This window comes from Cetorhinus maximus, chromosome 3 (assembly GCF_964194155.1).
Source record: "Cetorhinus maximus chromosome 3, sCetMax3.hap1.1, whole genome shotgun sequence".
NCBI classification, from domain to species: domain Eukaryota; kingdom Metazoa; phylum Chordata; class Chondrichthyes; order Lamniformes; family Cetorhinidae; genus Cetorhinus; species Cetorhinus maximus.
In genome coordinates this window covers 135,709,705-135,729,651 of record NC_135881.1, presented here as the reverse complement: position 1 = coordinate 135,729,651, position 19,947 = coordinate 135,709,705, and the positions used below count along the sequence as shown (strand labels likewise).

Sequence of the window (19,947 nt, the reverse complement as noted above, 5' to 3'; positions counted from 1 at the left end):
TTATAGAATGGCAGAGCAGGCTCAAAGGGCTGAATGGCCTACTCCTGCTCCTATGTTCCTAGAAAGGCTGTGGCCAAATGTTCAAGACAGGTACAATCAAGAAAATGAGAACACCATTTTTTGGCTTTGAAGAGATAACATTTTGATAAAGCCATATACCACACAACTTTGATTTGCTCCATGTTTTGTTCACTTTTATCCCTGTCTTTTGATTTACTTATAAAATAGCCATGGCATGAACAGAAAACATAAGCAGAATCTGCTAAAAATGTCATGGATATTCTGAGGAGCAGCAATCATCATCGGATTGTCACTCCGCTCTTAATTTTGCCTGCCCCAAACTTCCTCCACATTTTTGACCTGGTCTGAGCCTAGCTTCTTCAGAAATGCTGATCTCAGCTTACATCTAAGAGTTCTGTCAGAGCACTGTAGCGTTGTGGGGGGGACAGGACATGCCCCCTTTTTACAGCATTATCTGCCGTAAAGTAAGTTTAAATGTCCAGTGTGAATGTTAGTGAGTGGGCGAATGGATGAATGCTTGTGAATGGGTGAGTGGATGATTGAGTGAATGGGTAGGATGGATGAGGTGTATGTTGATCAGTGCGCATGTGGGTAGGGCAGCAGGTGAATAGGGTGGCAGGGTGACAGGTGGGTAGGAGGGTAGTTGAGTGGTGGGGGCTAGTCAGGTCTGGTCAGGGAGGGTAGTCAGGGTTAGCATGGTCAGGAGGGGTAGTTGGGTTGGGTCAGTGGGGCTGTCAGGGGGTGAGTCACATGGTTGGTAGTCAGGATGGTGGGAATCGGAGGGTAGTCAGGACGTCGGGGTGGGGTAACCCAGGGTTTGAAGGGGAAGTCGGAGGGTCAGTGCGGTGATGGGGTTGTAGGGGTTCAGTGTGTGTCATTGGTCACTGGAGGGTCAGTTCTGAAGTTACCCAGGAGTTAGACTAGGGCTTTTCTGTCTAACATTTTCTGGCTAACTGCCCAGTTAAGTGCTGCGGAACTGTCCAAAGTCTCTGACTCTCGCTTAGAATCAGAGACATTCACAGAGGGCTGCAGGAAGCAGGAGAATTCCCCATCACAAGTTCAAACTTCCTGGGCAATTTCCACAGAGGTCAGCGTGTCAGGACTTCGGCAGGGTCCCGACGCACATCTTGGGTTGTACGCCTGGTCTCTGACGATCCAGAGATTAGAAGATCTGGGCCATACACATCAAAGCAGACCATAATGTATAATGGTTTTTAATCATCCATTGTGTTGTTTAGTCAGGTTCACGTAACGGCTATTTTATCATATCCAACGTAATGCAGCATATTACCTCTATTAAAGATATAATGCTGAAGATGCTACAGATAATCCCTACATTGGGGTTCTAAAAATTGAATGATGCAATCATTCTCAATTATCACCATCTATAGGGCCCTTCTTAGCTACCTTCTCTTCCCAAGAACACCAACTTGCATTTATATAGTAAATGCAAGTATAACATCTGCAGTATAACATTCCCAGAAAGATATTTGAAATATTTGCAACAACATTTCTGCAGGTTTATAGAGAAATTGACTGAATTATAGGCAAACAATATGACCTTCAAGTATTATGGGCTATTGCTTCTTTTTCCAAATTAGCTAAGAAAAATAGGAATTTATAGGGTTTTCTCAAATCGAAGGTTAGTCGAGTTACCAAAAGCACTGTAATCTCAAAATCTTGACCATCACTTTCATGCCACAAATTGCTTTCCCTAACTACCAACTCCATCCCTTTCCCTGGCAACTCCCTGAGGTTGAACCAGACTGTTTGCAACCTTGGTATCATATTTAATCCCAAGATGAACTCCCAATCATGTATTCGCGTCATCACTAAGACCGTCTATTTCCACCTCCATCACATCGCCTAACTCTGCCCTTGCCTCAGCTCTACTGCTGCTGAAGCTCTCATCCATGCCTTTGTTACCTCTAGATTTGACTGTTCCAATGCACTCTTGGCTGACCTCCCATATTCTGCCCTCCATAAACTTGAGGTCATCCAAAACTTTGTTGCCAAGATCCCAGCTTGCACCAATTTCTGTTCACTCATTACCCCTACGTTTGCTGACCCATGCTGGCTCCTGTTTAAGCAATGCCTCAATTTTAAAATTCTCATCTTTATTTTCAAAACCCTCTGTGGTCTTGCCCTAACCTATCTTGGTATGTGCTCTTTCAATTCTGACCTCTTGAGCATCCTTGATTCAAAATGCTTCGCCACTGCTGACCATGCCTTCAGCTGCCAAGGCCCTGAACTTTGGAATTACCTCCATAAGCTTCTCCACTTCTTTTCCTCACTTTCCACCTTTAAGAAGCTCTTTAAACCTTAACTCTTTGATCAAACATTTGATCAACTGCCCTAATAACTCCAAATTTGGCTCAGTGTAAAATGTTGATAGTGCTCCTGTAAACCACCATGGGACATTTTACTGTGGTAAAGTGGCTATATAAATACAAGTTGTTGTTTTTAGAAAGATGATAAATGCCGGAGTTGTGAGCACAGCAGTGTGAAGTCAGAGTTAGATGAACCTGCTAATAGGAGTGGTGAGATTGGGAATTTGAAGCAGAGGAGGAAGTTATTTAACCCAAAGATGAGCGGTAAATATATTGTTACGATCCCCGTAGAGACCAATAACTGAAGAAAAGAAATTCAAACTTCCAGCTAATAGCTGAAAGGATGACACTCGATTTCATGTTTTAAGGCTTCTGCTCTAACACCTCATTAAAACCAGTATTGACGAAACATTCTTTTTGTAGGCAACTTATACTTTAAACCATAGCACATAACTTTTTACTTTTAGCACAACTGAAAAAACACACATCACAGATATAAGCAGACATTCAATTTTCCCAGAATCAGTCTAAAATGGTTCTTGGTTCCCAAGGGTTTACTGCAAATTTTTAATTTTCCCAGCCTGGAAACTTTTAGCTCCAGAAGTGTCTTTCATGGTGCGGGTTCTCCTGGAGACCTCCCGCCTCAGCTAAAGTTAGGCAAATTTTCCAGCCTTGTTTTAATTCCCCACGAATTTGATCTTTCTAATCCCACATGCATTCCTATGCTGTAAACCACAGTATCTTACTGCCTATAGCTGCTCTCCTTCTCCTGGATCCTGGCTGACTAGCCGACCTGTGATGTGACGTGATGTTCAGTGATACTCTAGAAAAGCCTGTAACTTGATGTTTACAATGGGCTGTAACTTCCGAGCTCCCCAGTGTCGGATTTGGGGGTACCCCAAAGATGCGCTGGGGAATCCCCTTCGGAAGTTCACATGTAAGGGTTTGTACAGCAATTGACCAGAAGTGCAAACTTCGTCTGGGCAATTTCCCTACGTTGGGAGCCATCCGAAAATGCAGTTTAAATCACAAACTTCAAATGGCTCCGGCTGTGTTACACAAATAGTTACCCATAAAAAGTTAAGAAGATTGACCCCCATCCCCCACCCTGACGGGACTTATGCCACATCCCCCCCCCCCGCCCCGGGGAGTCCACCCACCCTCGACTACCCCTCCCAAGGGACTCCCCCAGCCCCTGAATACCGCCCCCTCCATAAGGGACTCCCCTACCCCCCGACTACCACCCCCTCCCCAGGGGACTCCCCCAACACCCCACTAACCACACCCTCACAGTATTTCCTACCCACCCAGTTCCCCATGGGATTCCTCCCGACCTGACCGGACCCCCCCTCCCACAGGCCCAACCCTGGACCCGCACGACCCGTCCAGACACCGCCCCCCACCCCCCACCCCACCCCAGCCCCCTCCCCGCAGGCCCAACCCAGCCCCACAACCCGACCAGACCCCACAGGCCCGGCCCGATACCCCACCCCCACATCTGACCACCACCCTGCTGAGGTCCCACCCCCACAAAGGCCTGACCCTCCCCCCACCACCCAGGCTCACCTGTGGTCTGGAACCCCCCCCCAACCCCCCACCCCACCGTCCCGCCCCCAACCTCCATCCAACATTCTCACCACCAACCCCCAGACCCCACCCCCGACCATCCCACCCCAAGGGGTGTGTACTTCTTCAATCGGACAGAGCTGGACTGCGACGCTGGGCTTCGGAGACAGTTGCGTTGCCTGGATCACACCCGGCCTGAGTCGGAAGATCCGGCATGGAGACAGGCACGGAAGAAAAGTATGGACTCGAAACATTAACCCTATCTTTCTCTCCACAAATATTGTTAGTCTGCTGAGTTTTTCCAGCGCTTTCTGTTTTGTTTCAGATTTCCAGCATCCTCAGTATTTTGCTTTTATGCCCATTTACAACTTGACATTTTTAACACTTTCCTGGGATTCGGAGACCCACAGTCTGTCCATCAGCATCGCAGTTGTCTTCGTCATTGTTATTTGAATACCTTGCACCTTCTTTTCAGTAAAACAATCTAGGCCTTCCTTCAATTTTTAACAGCCCTATCAACCAGACCTGTTGTTAGGCAGACTTACACAGGTCACATGATCCTTTTCATTTACCCTAAATTAAAGACAGTCCTAAAATAATCTTATAAACCTCATTAATGTAACAACATAAATAAACAGAGTAATTATTTTGATTTAAGGAGTTAAAATAAGAATTAACTAAGTGGAGGATGCCACCATTAATGGGATCGGAATTGCTTTAAATAAACATTTGGTGTGTGCAAATAATAATTAAATAATTAATTGCAATAAGAGGATACTAAACTAAAAACAAACACACACGTAATATATATTATATAGAATACATATTGCATGATTACAAAGAGAGGTGCAGCAAAGTGTAGAAATGCAGTGGTCAAAGGAGATTTGATAATTGGAGGATAGACCAATGTTTCTGCAACCACCAAGAGTCTTAAATAGTGTATTGCCTTCATGCTGTCAGGGTAAAGGACATCACTGTATGAGTGCAGAACAATTTGTGGAGAAGAGGAACAGCTCAAAGTTGCGGTTCCCTTTTGGAAACAATGACATAAATAGAGAAAAAGTTGAGGTCCTATAGACAAGTTTCAGCAGCTATGGAAGAAATAAAATAGCAAGAGCTCATTGGTTGTAATCGCTACATTATTCCCAGTGCCAATGCTAGTGAATATAAGAGCATAAACATAAGGAAGGTTAATGTGTGGCGTCATGGCGGTTGTGGCATGTGTGTTGTGTTGGGGATGCTGATTTAAACTAATTTGGCAGGGGGAGGGGCACTAAGATGAAGCATTAGAGAGATGGTACAAAGTGCAAGAATGACTATCCTAATGCTACTTGTCTTTTCAAAAGAGCAATTCAGAAACAGGAGGGATAAGTTTTGGGGATGGGGGTGGGGGAAATGAGAGATAGGCTAAGATGTGAACATGTGCATAACTGCCTGGTGGTAAGTAAAGTTGGTAAGCTGCAGTCACCTCGAAGAGTACTATCCTCAGTGAGTTGAAAAGAGATCTAGCCCTGGTGGATTGGAATCAAAGATTAGCAGGCAGAACAGTAAATGAGTAATGGGGTGCCTTCAAAAGCGATACAGAATGACATATTCTCTGGGGGAAAGGAAGGCCATCCAAAGTTAGAGATCTCTAGATGGCTAAAGATAAAGAGATTAAAATGAAAAAAAGGACACATGATAAATGTTGGGTTCATAATTCAGTAGAGAATCATGCTGATTACAGAAAGTACAGAGGAGAACTGGAAAAGAAAATAAGAGGAGCAAAGAGAATGTATGAGAATAGATTAGTGGTGAACAGAAGGGAACCCAAAAGTCTTCAATCAATACATAAATATTAAAAGTGGAAGGGAGGTTGGTTAGGAAACAAAAAGATGATCTTATGGAAGCAGAGGGCATGAATGAGGTATTAAATGAATTCTTTGCATCTCTCTTCACCAAAGCAGAGGGTGCTGTAAATGTCTCAGTAAAGGAGAAAGTAGTAGGCAATTGGATAGAATAAAAATTAGCAAAGGGGAGGTGCATGTAAGGTTGACAGCACTCAAAGCCAGTCCAGATGGGATGTATCCTAGGTTGCTGAGGAAACGGTAGAACTTGCGAAGGCTCTGACCACAATCTTCCAATGCTCCTCATGGGAGTGGTGTCAGAGGATTGGAGGACTGCAAATCTCACAGCCCTATTCAAAAAAAGGCCAAGCAGCAGCATTAATCCATGACAAAATTAATTGGCAATACAAAAATATCAATTAATAAATGAAAGCGAGCATGGATTTGTTAATGGCAAATTGTGTCTGACTAACTTGATTGACTTCTTTGACGAAGTAACAGAGAGTATAGTGCAGTTGATGCTGTGTATATGGATTTTCAAAAGACATTTGATAAAGTACCAGATAATTGACATGTTAGCAAAACTGAAATCCATGGGATTAAAGTTGCAGTCACTGCTTGGATATACAATTACCTGAGGGACAGAAAGCATACAGTAGTGGTGAACGGTTGCTTGTCAGACTGGAGGGATATGTATAACGTTGTTCCCTAACAACCCCCCTCCCGCACCCCCAGGCCCAAACCCCAGGTTCAATGTTGGGCCCACTGCTCTTTTTGATATATATTAATGACTTGGATTTCGGTACACAGGCTATAATTTCAAATTTTGCAGGTGACACAAAAGGTTAAAGTATCAATGAGGAGGATAGTAACAGACTTCAGGATGACAGACAGACTGTAAAATGGCAGATGAAATTTAATGTAGGTAAGTGTGAACTTCACACATCATTTCATTTTGCTAAGAATGAGGAAAGGCAATATAACCAAATGGTGCATTTTTCAAGGGGCTACAGGAGAAAGAGATGGGGGAGGGGGGACATATCCAGGGGCTGTATTTTTAAGGCAGGGGTGGGAAACAGAAATGAGCCTTCAGTTTCATGTGGAGCCACATTTGGCAGCCAATTAAAGGCTGTGGAGGGCATGAACGGAGGCTCACCAACTCAACTGCAGGTCCAATTTAAACTCTCCATGGCAGCTGTGTTGCACATCGTTCCAGCAAAACCAGAGGCCTGGAACCCAGGACCAGGCGACCCCTCATTTTTCAGATGCAGATCTGCAGATTATGCTGGAGGCTATGAGCAAGAGGAGAGAGGTCCAATCCCTGAAGGGTAGCAGGAGGAGGCCACCCACACAGACCAAGTAGGTGTGTGGATTGACAGCACTGCCATTATCAGCAGCAGAAGTGTGGTGAGAAGAACTTGGATGCAATGCAGGAAAAGGTTCAATGATCTGATACACTCTGGCAATGTGAGTGCTACCTCCCAACCCTCAGCACAAGCCTCTGAATATTCAGCAGAGGCACCAGCTGAGGAGCCCGAGGCCGAATGCTGCTCCTGGACATAGGAGAGGTATGTGCACCCCTCAGAATGGCTGCTGCTGAGGATTTGTAACTATTGGTACCATAAGACGTAGGAGCAGTCTGCTCTGCCATTCAATGAGATCAAGGCTGATCTGATAACACACAGCTCAACTTTCCTACCTTTTCCCATAACCCTTGATTCCCTTACTGGTTAAAAATCTGTCTATCTCAGCCTTGAATATACTTAACGACCCAGCCTCTACAGCCCTCTGCGGGAAAGAATTCCACAGATTCACTACCCTCAGAAGAAATTCTTCCTCATCTCTGTCTTAAATGGGTGATCGCTTATTCAGATTATGCCCTCTGGTCTTAGACTCTCCCACAAGGGAGAAACAACCTCTCAGCTTCTACCTTGTCAAGTCCCGGAAGAATCTTATATGTTTCAATAAGGTCATCTCTCATTCTTCTAAACTCCAATGAGTACAGGTCCAACCTACTCAACCGCTCTTCCTAAGAAAATCCCTCCATACCTGGGGACAACCTAGTGAACCTTCTCTGGACTGCCTCCAGTGCCAGTTTATCTTTCCTTAGATAAGGGGACCAAAACTGTTCACAGTATTCTGGGTGTGATCCAAGTAGTGCCTTGTAAGACTTCCCTATTTTTATACTCCATTCCCTTTGAAATAAAGGCCAACATTTCATTTGCCTTCCCTATTACATGCTGAACTTGTACGCCAGCTTTTTGTGATTGATTGATTGATATTAATACAAGCAACTTCCAATGAATTTGGATCAGTTGCCATTGGCCATAGGCGACAGCAGTGTCTTATCGCACTCTAATTTGTCCTTGCAGGAGAAACAGGATCATAATGCTTGTGAGAGGACTCAAACAGGTGGAGGGGTACACTACCATCAGATCATTTTATCAATGGAGGAGGAAGTGATGTAAGTAGCCATGATCGCAGACCACAAGGAAGTCAGCCATGACGAAATTGGCACTCATGATGGAGATTACAGAGGCCAAGCACTCATTAAGGGGGCACAATGCCATATATTGAGTTGCACTGGGAAGCCTCAGCAATGCAGAGTATTTTGGAGCCCACCCATCTCCATTCGCACCCCTAACAGGACCTAAAAATCCAACCCACAGGTCTTCAAAGGTGGCAGGCCAATTGAGAAGACTGTTAAAAAAGGCACAATGGGTCCTTGACATTATAATGAAGAAGCATAGAATACAAGTCAAGGAAGTAATGCTAAACCTTTATAAAACTCTGGTTAGATCCCAATTGAAGTATTGTGGCCAATTCTGTGCACCACACTTTAGGAATCCTTAGAAAGATTGCAAAAGAGATTTACTAGAATGATACCAGGGATGAAAGACTTCAGTTATGTGGAGAGACTAAAGAAACTGAGGTTATTTTCTTCAGAGCAAAGGAGATTAAGAGGAGAGTTATCTTTATCTTTAAGGGATTTGATAAAGTAAATAAGGAGAAACTGTTTCCAATGGCAGAAGGGTTGGTAAACAGAAAGCATAGATTTAAGTAACTTAGCAAATAAACCCGAGGCAACATGAGAGAAAAAAACACAACTAGTTGCTATGATTTGGAATGCACTGCCTGATAGGCTGGTGGAAGCAAATTCAATAATAACTTTCAAAAGGGAATTGGACAATTACTTGAAAAGAAAAAAAAATTGCTCAGCTATGGATGAAGAGCAGAGGAGTAGGACTAATTAAGAGCTGCCTTAATTAGTTCAAAGGCCATCAGAGGCAAGATGGGCCAAATGGCCTCCTTCTGTGTTGTGTCATTCCATGATTTGACAACAGTTACAACAAATAATTCAACAAATCAAGGTGCATAACCTATTGATATCACAGGAGTATAAAAAGTGCAGGGGGGAACTTGAAAAGGAAATTAGGAAAGCTAAGAGAGTGCATGAGAAAGCATTGGCGGGTAGAATAAAGGAAAACCCAAAGGGGTTTTTAAAATATATAAAGAGCAAGAGAATAACTAGGGAAAGAGTAGGGCCAATTAGGGACCCTTGAGGTAGTGTGTGTGTGGCCCCGGAAGACGTGGGTACAGTCCTCAATGAATACTTTACTTCGGTCTTCACAATGGAAAAGGGCAACACAGACATAGACATCAGGGTGGAGGACTGTGAAATATTAGGAGGAAACTAGCAGAGAGGGAGAGGAGGTACAAGCGGGTGTAGTGGCCTTAAAAGTGGATAAATTCACAGGCCCGGATGAGATGTATCCCAGGCTGTTGAGGCAGGCAAGGGAAGAGATATCAGCGGCCTTGGCAGTAATTTTCAAATTCTCTCTGGCCACAGGTGACATACCAGAGGACTCAAGGACTGCTAATGTTGTCCCATTATTAAAAAAGGGAGGAAGGGATAGACCAGGAAATTACAGGCCAGTCAGTCTAACCTTGATGGTGGGGAAGTTACTAGAAAGAATTCTGAGGGACAGAATATATCTGCACTTGGAGAGACACGGATTAATCAGGGATAGTCAGCATGGATTTGTTAAGGGAAGGTCGTGTTTGATAAATTTGATTGAATTTTTTGAGGAGGTAACCACAAGTATTGATGAGGGTAATGCATTGATGTGGTATACATGGACTTTAGCAAGGCTTTCAATAAGGTCCCTCATGGCAGACTAGTCAAGAAAGTAAAAGCCCATGGGATCCAAGGCAAAGTGGCATGTTGGATCCAAAATTGGCTGAGAGGCAGGAAGCAGAAGGTGATGGTAGAGGGATGTTTCTGTGACTGGAAGTCCGTTCTCATTGGGGTTCTGCAGGGCTCGGTGCTGGGGCCCTTGCTGTTTGTGGTGTACATAAATGATTTGGACTTAAATGTAGGGGGCATTATCAAGAAGTTCGCGGCTGACACAAAAATTGGTAGGATGGTAAATAGTGAGAAGGATAGCCGCAAACTGCAGGAGGATGTCAATGGACAGGTCATGTAGGCAGAGCAGTGGCAAATGGAATTCAACCCGGAAAAGTTTGAGGTAATGCACTTGGGGAGGGCTAACAAGGCAAAGGATTACACTGTGAATGGTTGGGCCCTGAAAAGTAATGAAGATCAGAGGGACCTTGGTGTGCATATCCATAGCTGCCTGAAGTTAGCTGGGCAGGTAGATAAGGTGGTTAAGCAGACATATGGGATACTTGCCTTTATTAGCTGAAGCATAGAATACAAGAGCAGGGAGGTTATGCTGGAACTGTATAAAACACTGGTTAGGCCACAACTGGAGTACTGCGTGCAGTTCTGGTCACCACATTATAGGAAGGATGTGACTGCACTGGACAGGGTGCAAAGGAGATTTACCAGGATGCTGCCTGGTTTGTAGGGTCTGAGCTATGAGGAAAGATTTGATAGGCTGGGGTTGTTATCCTTGGAGCAATGAAGGTTGAGGGGGGACCTGATAGAGGTGTGTAAGATTATGAGGGGCATAGATAGGGTGGACAGGAAGGCACTTTTTCCATTAGTAGAGGGGGGCAATAACCAGTGGGCATAGATTTAAGATAAAGGGGAGTTGAGGAGAAATTGTTTCACCCAGAGGGTGGTGGGAGTCTGGAACTCACTGCCTGAAAGGGTGGTTGAGTCAGAAACTCTCATAACATTTCAGAAATATTTAGATATTCACTTGCGTTGCCATAGCCTCCAAGGTTATGGGCCAAGCGCTGGAAAATGGGATTAGTGAAATCAGATCTTTGTTGATCGGCGTGGACATGATGAGCTGAATGGCCTCCTTCTGTGCTGTAGACGTCTATGAGTCACAGGATCACTTTATTAAATGTTTTCCCATTGCATCATTCTCCTTTATGGATGTCATTAATAGGCAATTTGGTTATGATATGACACAATGAAATGGTAATATAAGACAAAAGAATACATGTCTAGTTAGTACCTGCTGAAATATGTCAGAGCCTCACTGCTTCACTGGCAATGCAAGACGGGCATAACCAAAATGCATCAACTGCCTTTGGGTGCATATAAGCAAGCAAACATTAAATCAAAATGATAATTTACAGCATTATGAAGAGTATGCTCAAACCTCGTGCTTCAATCTCTCGAATACACATATCCACAACCATTGGTCTCTGAGTATTGTGCGCTTTTACAAGAGTTGTCAAGTCACAACTGTACACCTTCTTGATTCTCTTGAGGTCAGGCTGACAGTCATTGGGTACAAATTTTGAACACTGCTTATGTACATTCAGTCCACAGTCTGGAACAAAAATCAACAGAAGTATAATTACACAGTGCTTTTGTTATGTGACTCAGAAACACAGTTAAAAGTAATTCAATAACAAATTGTATACTTTTGCTAAGAATTTGCTTGAAAGTTCTAGTATGATGATAACAGATCTTGTACCAATAAGTTATATTTTAGCATTGGTTTGCTTAAGGCAGACCAATTCCGTGTAAGTTGCGTCCAATTCTTAAATAAATGGTCAATGCCTAGGAGTAGTAGTAAGGGAAGATTTTCTATTTATAAATATTAGAATAGATAGATTAGAAAACAACTAGAGTCAATTTTGTAAAAAATGAGAGGGGGAATAGGAAAGAGGTAGCGAAAGGCAAGAAATGTTTAAGTTTTCTTCTTTGTTTAAAATTGTGTTTCAAGAAATTATTTTTTGTGGTTTAGGTATTACAGTTGAAAACTAACAATACACAGTAGTTCTTTTATATTAATATTGGCATTTGTTAGAGTATGATGGACCCGCAAGCAGCAATACACGTTTGAACTGTAATCCAGTACAATTTAAACAGAACATTTTAAACTGAAAAAACCAACTGTAAAATAGGGTTGTGACATATAGGTGAGTTGTGATTTATACATCAGATTTTACTGTATTGTTATTTTTATATTAGAAAAAAGACATTTTGTTGAAGCTTTTCGTCTTGCTATCATCAGGGCAATCATAAGAATACCAATGTCAGGGAAGCTACAACTTTATACAACATGAGAAGAGTGTGCTGATTGATCGGCAAGTGAACTCTGATTGGTAGAGGCGTTGCCATGGAGAATGCACCAGTTAATGGTGACTGATAGTTACTGCCAAGCATTGTTTGAAATTTAAACTAGGCAGCTTGACACTTATTGGTCAAGGCATTTCCCTGAAGAATGAACCAGCAAATGGCGGTCACTTAGTTTGTTTAGCTGAAACAGGTGCAATGTGTGTAAAAGCATGTTCTTACTATCTGCAAAGAACAGGGCCCTGTGTATTAATATATGTAGCTTCCAGTACATGCAAATGTGCCACACTGCAAGCCCAGCTGACAATTTTAAGTTGGTTGTCAGTGTCATTTTTAGCACACTGAGGGTTATTTAGTAAATACTGTTCAATCGCAGAATCACATCTAATATTGAAGACTGTGTTTTGAGTTTTGTAAACACGGGCTGGTTGGGTACGGTCTGTACCCTGCGTGTTGTGAACAGAAGGGACATGCAGCCTTGTATCAAACAGCATGTCCCTTTCGTTGTTCGCAACAGGCAAGGTACAGGCCATATCCAACCAGCCCAAGCTTGCAAAACTCTAAACACAATGTTCAATATTAGATGTGATTCTGCGATAGGACAGCATTTGCTAAATAATCCTCAGTGTGCTAAAAATTACCCTGACAACCAATTTAAGATTGTCAGTCGGGTCGCAGTGTGGCACATTAGCGTGTACTGGAAGTTACATATATTAATACACAGGGCCCTGTTCTTTGCAGGCAGAAAGAACATGTACACACATTGTGCCTGTTTCAGTTAAACAAAATAAGTGATATCTATTCGTTGGTTCATTCCTCAGCGCAATGCTTTGACCAATAAATGTCAACCTGCTAGGTTTAAATTTCAAACAATGCTTGGCAGTTAACTATCAGTCACCATTAATTGGTGCATTCTCCATGGCAACACCTCCACCAGAGTCCACTTGCCAACCAATCAGCACTCTCTTCTCATACAGTATAAAGTTGTTGTTTTTTCTAACATTGGTATTCTTGCGATTGTCCTGATGAGCGCAAGACGAAAAGCAGCAACAAAATGTCTATTATCAACAATACTCAAGCTCTGTACTACCAAACGACAATATTAGAAAAACGTAGTTTTAGACAGGAGTAAAATCTCAATGGTGCTCTTAATGTCTTCTTCATGAGTCAATGGCAAAAAAATGAAGTGTTCCAAAATTAACACAGTGGAGTAGAAAGAGAAAGAATTCTGTCATTCACATTGTGTTTTGTTTCTAATCAGTGATGTATGACAAGTTACAGGGAAACTGTAATATATTAGTATCTTTTGGCTCATATCAAGAACAACTGTGGGCAATCCTCAATCTTCAAGTTTCACCAGTTTATACAGTAAAAACTTTCCTGTCAGATTAGTTTCACTTGGCAGGGAAAGCAGTTCTGTGGGTTATTTGACAGAATACTCCTTATGAAAAACATAAATAACATTCAATTAAAATAGCAACAAGCATTGCATGAATGATTTATTATACCATCCTGATATGTACATTCACTTCCTCAGACAACAAAACTTTCCAAATTTGCTTGGGTTGAAACTTCAATACATAGAGAGTAAATAGGAATAGGAATCCAAATCAATAAATATTTTACTACCTTACATACATTTTATGACTATGGGATGTACAACTGAATAGACAACAATCACCTACAAAATTTGAGAGAGAGAATTAATTAATGCCAATAGCAGCACAGACTATAGCTTATGTATTGGCAATTACCTTTATGCTAAACTTCTACTGCATCCAAATGGGCATAAATTGACTAGAGAACAGCGACTCCAACATCAACATAATTCTGGGAGGAGATTAGTGCTGTTCTTTTCTTCTGCTTCTACGAAAACTGACAACAGTATCAGGGCATGGAGGGGAGAGTAGAGCGAACCTGGGAAGAGTGTTACAGCCAGGCCCAAACACAACAGATAAAATCAGTGAATCCAGAGCTGTGACCTGGATCCCTATGTAAGTCTCATCTCCCTGCCTTGGAACTTCCTCAGCTGGTTTCTGGTAATGTGAACCAGAGCACCATGGTACACGTATCCAATGTCTTTCATGTACTTAAGTTTGGCTGTGTGCATTCAGTCATTCAAAAAAATTATTCACAGTACTTAGATGAAGTTTTGTTTATCGAGATCCCAAGGGACACAAGAACCAGTAGAGGGATTGAGTGATTAATATGTGCCCGCTGATTGCAATGCAGGCAGCATGCCAAATTTACGCTGCCTGTTCATTTCAATGATTTCAGTGTCCACAGTAACCATGCTATTGATTGGCTGAATGCATTAGAAAGGGGTAAATATCACGAGGAGCTAGCACATGATTAAAGCTAGTATGCAACTTTTAAAGGGAAGGTATATGATGACTGGAGCAGGTGTCAGCAATGATGCAGGAAGTGATTCTGACCTGGGAAACACTGAAGAGCGACACAAAATGAGAGAAAAAGAGGATCCAAGGTTTTCAAATGCTGTACTGGAGGACTTGGTGGAGGTGGTGTCCTGTATCTGCAAGTGATGTCAGGATGCCCTCCATGCTCAAAAGGCAGTGGGAACAGGTAACCTTGGAGGTCAACGCCAGAAGCCAAGTCCCAAGGACCTGGATGGATGCAGCCTGCAAGAAGTTCAATGACTTCATGCATGATTAAGGTCAGTTAATGCCATATTCTGCCAACTGCATTACTACCCTCACACACTGCTCAATTCACCACACCCTTCATCACTCACCTGCCAACAATTAGTATCAATCAGGATTCATACCTGACAATTATATGCACCACCACACCCTCACACATATAAGCATTGCTGCAAACTTCACACCCATATCTCTCAGCTTGCACACAATATCAACTACTCAACCTTGACAGCCATACCACCCAAAGACACTGAACTATACTCACTGACACATTTCACTGTCTCTTGCTAGACAAGGCGGCCCATAACCACAGGCAGCAGGAGCTAACCAGAGGAGAATAGGAATGTCTGCATAACCTAAACTGAAAGAGGTGGTAATGACCAATATTTGGATGACCATTGCTGAGGCTGTGGCAGGGTGAAACTAATCAAAGAAGATGGCATGCTCAGACCTAATCCGCATTCTCAGATTCCACTTGCCCCTCATCCCACAATCTCTTCTGATTTAAAAAGGTGCAGATGGTTTAAGCATACAACCTGTTTCTTCCCGCCCACAAACCCCTCCCAAGCTCCACAACCTTATCCTGTGTCTTTCCTCTTTATAGATACCCAAGAAGTCAGGCAGTGGAAGAACAACAAGACGACAGTGAAAAAGATACACCATCAATTCAGATGCTGACAATGCATGTATTTTAGAGGATAGCATAGAGGCAGGATTTGAGAGACATCGGGCACAAGGGGTCTATAGCCATGGTTCAGGCAAGGATAGCAAGGTGCCAGCTGGCTGGAGGGCATGATTTTAAAAAAGTTATTCTTGCATGGGATATGAGCTTTACTGGCAAGGCCAGCATTTGTTGCCACCCCCAATTGCCTTCGGGAAGTTCAAGAAGTGAGCCGCCTTCTTGAACACTACTTCAGCTGGTGTAGGTACATCCATGGTGCTGTTAGGAGGGATTCCTTTTTTTTGACCCAGTGACAGTGAAGGAATGGTGAAATAGTTCCAAGTCAGGATGGTGTGTGGCTTGGAGGGGAACTTGCAGGTGGTGGTGTTCCCATGCATCTGCTGCCCTTGTCCTTCCAGGTGGTAGAAGTCGTGGATTTGGAAGTTGCTGTTGAAGGAGCTTTGATGAGTTGCTACAGTACATCTTGTATATGCTACACACTGCTGCCACTTTGCACTGTGGGGGAGGGAGTGAATGTTTAAGGTGGTGGATGGAGTGCTAATCAAGTGGGTTGCTTTACCCTGGATGGTGTCAAGCTTCTTAAATGTTGGAGCTGCACCCATTGAGGCAAGTATTCCATCATATTACTGACTTGTGCCTTGTAGGAGGGGCTTTGGGAAGTCAGGGGGTGTGTTAATCATAGCAGAATTCCAAGTCTCTTATCAGCTCATATGAACACAGTGTTTATATGGTTGTTGCAGTTAAGTTTCTAGTTAATGGTAACTCCGGGGATGGTGGTGGTGGGTAATTCAGCAATGGTAACGACGTTGAATTTCAAGGGCCAACGGTTGGATTCTCTCTTGCTGGAGATGGCCATTGTCTGGCACTTGTGGGCATGATCTGCCACAGAGGACTCAGATGAACACCGATGGGGCAGCCAATGCGTAAGCACCACAAGATGCTTGGTTCAATGGGAAGCCCATCAGAAAGCCTAAGGTCAATGTTAGTGAGCATAGAGTCTATCACTAATTTGGCAAGAGACTTTGCACTGAACTTGAAGCCCATACTTTCCAGTATGGAAGTAGTGACTGATTCAGTTTGCACAGTTGTGGGCCCAGTCATGATGCCGATGGCTGTTGTCGCAGCTTCCAATGCAGCACAAGCAGTAACCACCCAATGTCTGAGTGCTGAAGTGGAAGCTTAGACTCCTTTCATCATGGCTGGGATTACATTGTGCCAATCGGCTTGCTGGTTATCGCTGCAGAAAAGCAATCTGTCCTCCAGCGTTGCTAATACGTCGCTTGGAGGAGGACTAGAGCATGAACTTGCTTTCAGGAAGACAACACTGTCCTTCCAACCCTATCATTCCACCAGTGTCCGTGCTGTTGTCCATCAACCAGCCTCCTTTGGACAGCTGCCTGCATGCTGTAATGGTGCAGTTCGCAGCCGAGTGTACTAGCCTCAGAGCTGTTCAAGATTGCCCTCTAAGGCCATCTATTACCCAGTAGCCACCCTTTGTTTTGCCGTGGTGTCTCAAATGCAGCTGGCACAGCGAACTGATGCACAATGAAGTCATCATGACTGCTTCCAGGAGACTGGACATTGGCCTGCATGATTTGTTGCCTGTGGTCACACACTAGCTGAATGGTGAGTGAGTAGGATCTTTTTCTGGCATAGGGCAGTGTTGACACATGAAAAATGCAATGCGAGGTGTGTGCAGTCAATAGCGCCCTGCACCGTGGGGAAGCTGTAAATCATAGTGAAGTCATTTGCTCTTTGAATAGAGAGCCTCCCTTATACAACAGTGGAAGACAAGCTGCGAGATGCTGCAAATATCTCCAGCTGAAGCCTGGAAGGAATCAAACGTGTAAAAGTCCATGCAATAGCCACTGGCATTGTGCTCCTTGCCCTGCTCTGAGGTTGCATTTGTGGATGCAGCAGGTGGCAGATATCAGTGAAGACATCCTTACTGAAGCACAGATATTGTTTCTTACTGAGTTTCAGGTCGAAAACTTGCTCTCTGAACTGCCCTAGAAAGATAGTCTCTCCTGCTGAGAGCCCTTCTCTCCTGCCTCCCTCTTCCAGCAGCTTGTCCTGTTCATTCCCACAGTCATGCTGCATTCCAAGGAGAAACTGCTGCTTGTGCATCCATGTCTGGGTTTGTGCAGAAACCTTGAACTTAGCAGAACGTTCTTCAGTGCCTGCCTGTCATGAAGCTATTAATGTATATATTTTGGAAAATATTTCTCTCTTAAAATAAAGATTTAGTCTGCAGGTATGCCTTAATTGAATTAAAGCCAGCTAGTCTGGGTGCTTTGATGTACTAGTTGAGATGCAAACAGAGAGATAGTGTACATTTGTATTTTTTGAATAGAGCATTCAAGTGGGGTGAAAACTTGACATCTTACTAGCAGCTATGAAGCAATATGTTTATATTACTAATAAAATTGGCACTATGAAAGGGGTTTCATTGTTAAGAGGTGAAGTTCAAACAGTCTGGTGAGGCAATGAGAATTTGAATTCAATCATTGGTGGAAGGTATAATTTCAGTGGTTTTCAGCTGCGCAGGCAGAGACAATGTAAGATCAAAAGGGAGCTGCAAGCCTTCAACTGCTCCACAGTGAAAAGAACCTCATTTTGAATTCGTACGGTGAAAATGCTTTGCCTGGTGTTTGGTTAAGTCTATGGGTTGCTGTTGCCTTCATGGAGATTAGTTTGGGAATTTGTTAAAAGTTATAATAGTAATTTGTAGCCATGCGTACATATATTTTAACCTGTGTAAATTAATAAAATGTTTCATCTAGTTTAATGTAAAACCTTGAGAACTAGTGGTCTGATTCCTGAATTTAGAGTCGCATCTCAAACATAGCACTTAAACTTAAAGGTTATGACAGTTGTTTGAAGTTTCCCTCTGGGATTTTTAAAAATAACTCAGCTTTACCAACTGCATCGGTCATAACACTGCCACATCACTCCCGGTAGATTTTTGCAACATGAAACAAGTATAGAAAGTACCAAACACTTTACAATTGAGACAAAAATCAGAAGAAACCAACCAGTGACTTGGCGTATGCATTGGTGATCCCTTTAAATGGCGATGGTCGGGGGTGGGGAGGGGGTCCTTCCTGTTACTAGTCACATGTTCAACTGTGTGGGATTAAGATAGAGCTTTTGATGGGAGCATTGAACTCGAAAATGGCAATGCTCGTGTAGGCCAACTGGTGTCATGGTCTGTTTGCTCTGTGCATCTCCAGCAGAAGTTCACTGTGCAACGCCAACACCCATACGAATACGGCATCTGATGTAATTTGCCCCTCAAGTGTGCGCACGCTCCCTGGATGCGAGTTTGAAGCTCGAAGGGCACTCACCCAAGAAACGACAGCAAATGGTTCCAACTTTTCATCCCTCATGTTTTAATAGCAACTCGTATTTGTATAGCATGTGATAAAAGACCCTGTTATGATATGACAGGTGGTATTTGCCAGGCTGACCAAATCCACAAGGGAAACTTGGCCAAGCTACCACAATGATTCTGCAATTTGTATTTATTACGAGAAGGCTTATGCACTGAAGTCAGAAGTGATGAGTCCACTACCACCTTTAGAGATTTTAAAGATTAAATTAAAACATTTATTAACAAAAGAAGAAAAAACGTAAAACACACACACAAGATTAAAGTTATACAGTTATAACAGTTGCCAAAATTTCTACTTAACCAAACTCCCAACTACACACCCCCTGTAAGGCAACAGTCCAAACAGATTCCAAATTTATAAAACCAGCAATTTTACCACAAGCACCCACAGGACAATAGACTTCCAAAGGCTTTTAACACAACTTTAGTTAAAGATGCTGGGAGCATGAGTAGACAAGTAACTTGCATCTAGGCCAATCAAATTAAGTATTTGACATGTACATCATCCAAAATGTATTTAAAATCTCATCTGAATGCACTTCCTGTCAGCAATTTTCCTATTTCCAAATTCATAATGAAAATTACATAAATAAATTTATCAAATAAAAATTTGTAATAAAAGCAGAAAATTCTGGAGATACTCAGCAGGTCAGGCAGCATATCTGGAGAAAAAAATGCTAAGTTACTGTTTCAGGTGATTGATCTTTCATCAGAACATGAAACATTGAATGGAATACTCCGGAACTGCCTGGAATGGAAAACATGGCAGGCGGGGGGCTTAATTTAGCAGGAGGCAAAAAAATCAATTTACTGACAGCAGGATGAGCTTTTGCAACTAAGTTCTTGGGGTTTTAAAATTGGGGTAAACTTCCTGACAATCAGCGTCAGGAAACTGTTTTGCAAGAATTTATATGTCATACATACTCCATAAGACCATAAGACCAAGGAGCAGAAATTAGGCCA

General features: G+C 42.9%; 1 protein-coding gene across 1 annotated transcript in view; it reads right to left on the bottom strand.

Moving 5' to 3' along the window:
- chn2 (chimerin 2) overlaps positions 1-19,947 on the bottom strand; it is a 379,687-nt gene that overhangs the window by 20,465 nt on the left and 339,275 nt on the right. Inside the window, exon 9 of the mRNA XM_078539034.1 lies at positions 11,323-11,496. Coding sequence (XP_078395160.1) covers positions 11,323-11,496 — 174 coding nt within the window. The remainder of the gene's footprint in view (positions 1-11,322; positions 11,497-19,947) is intronic.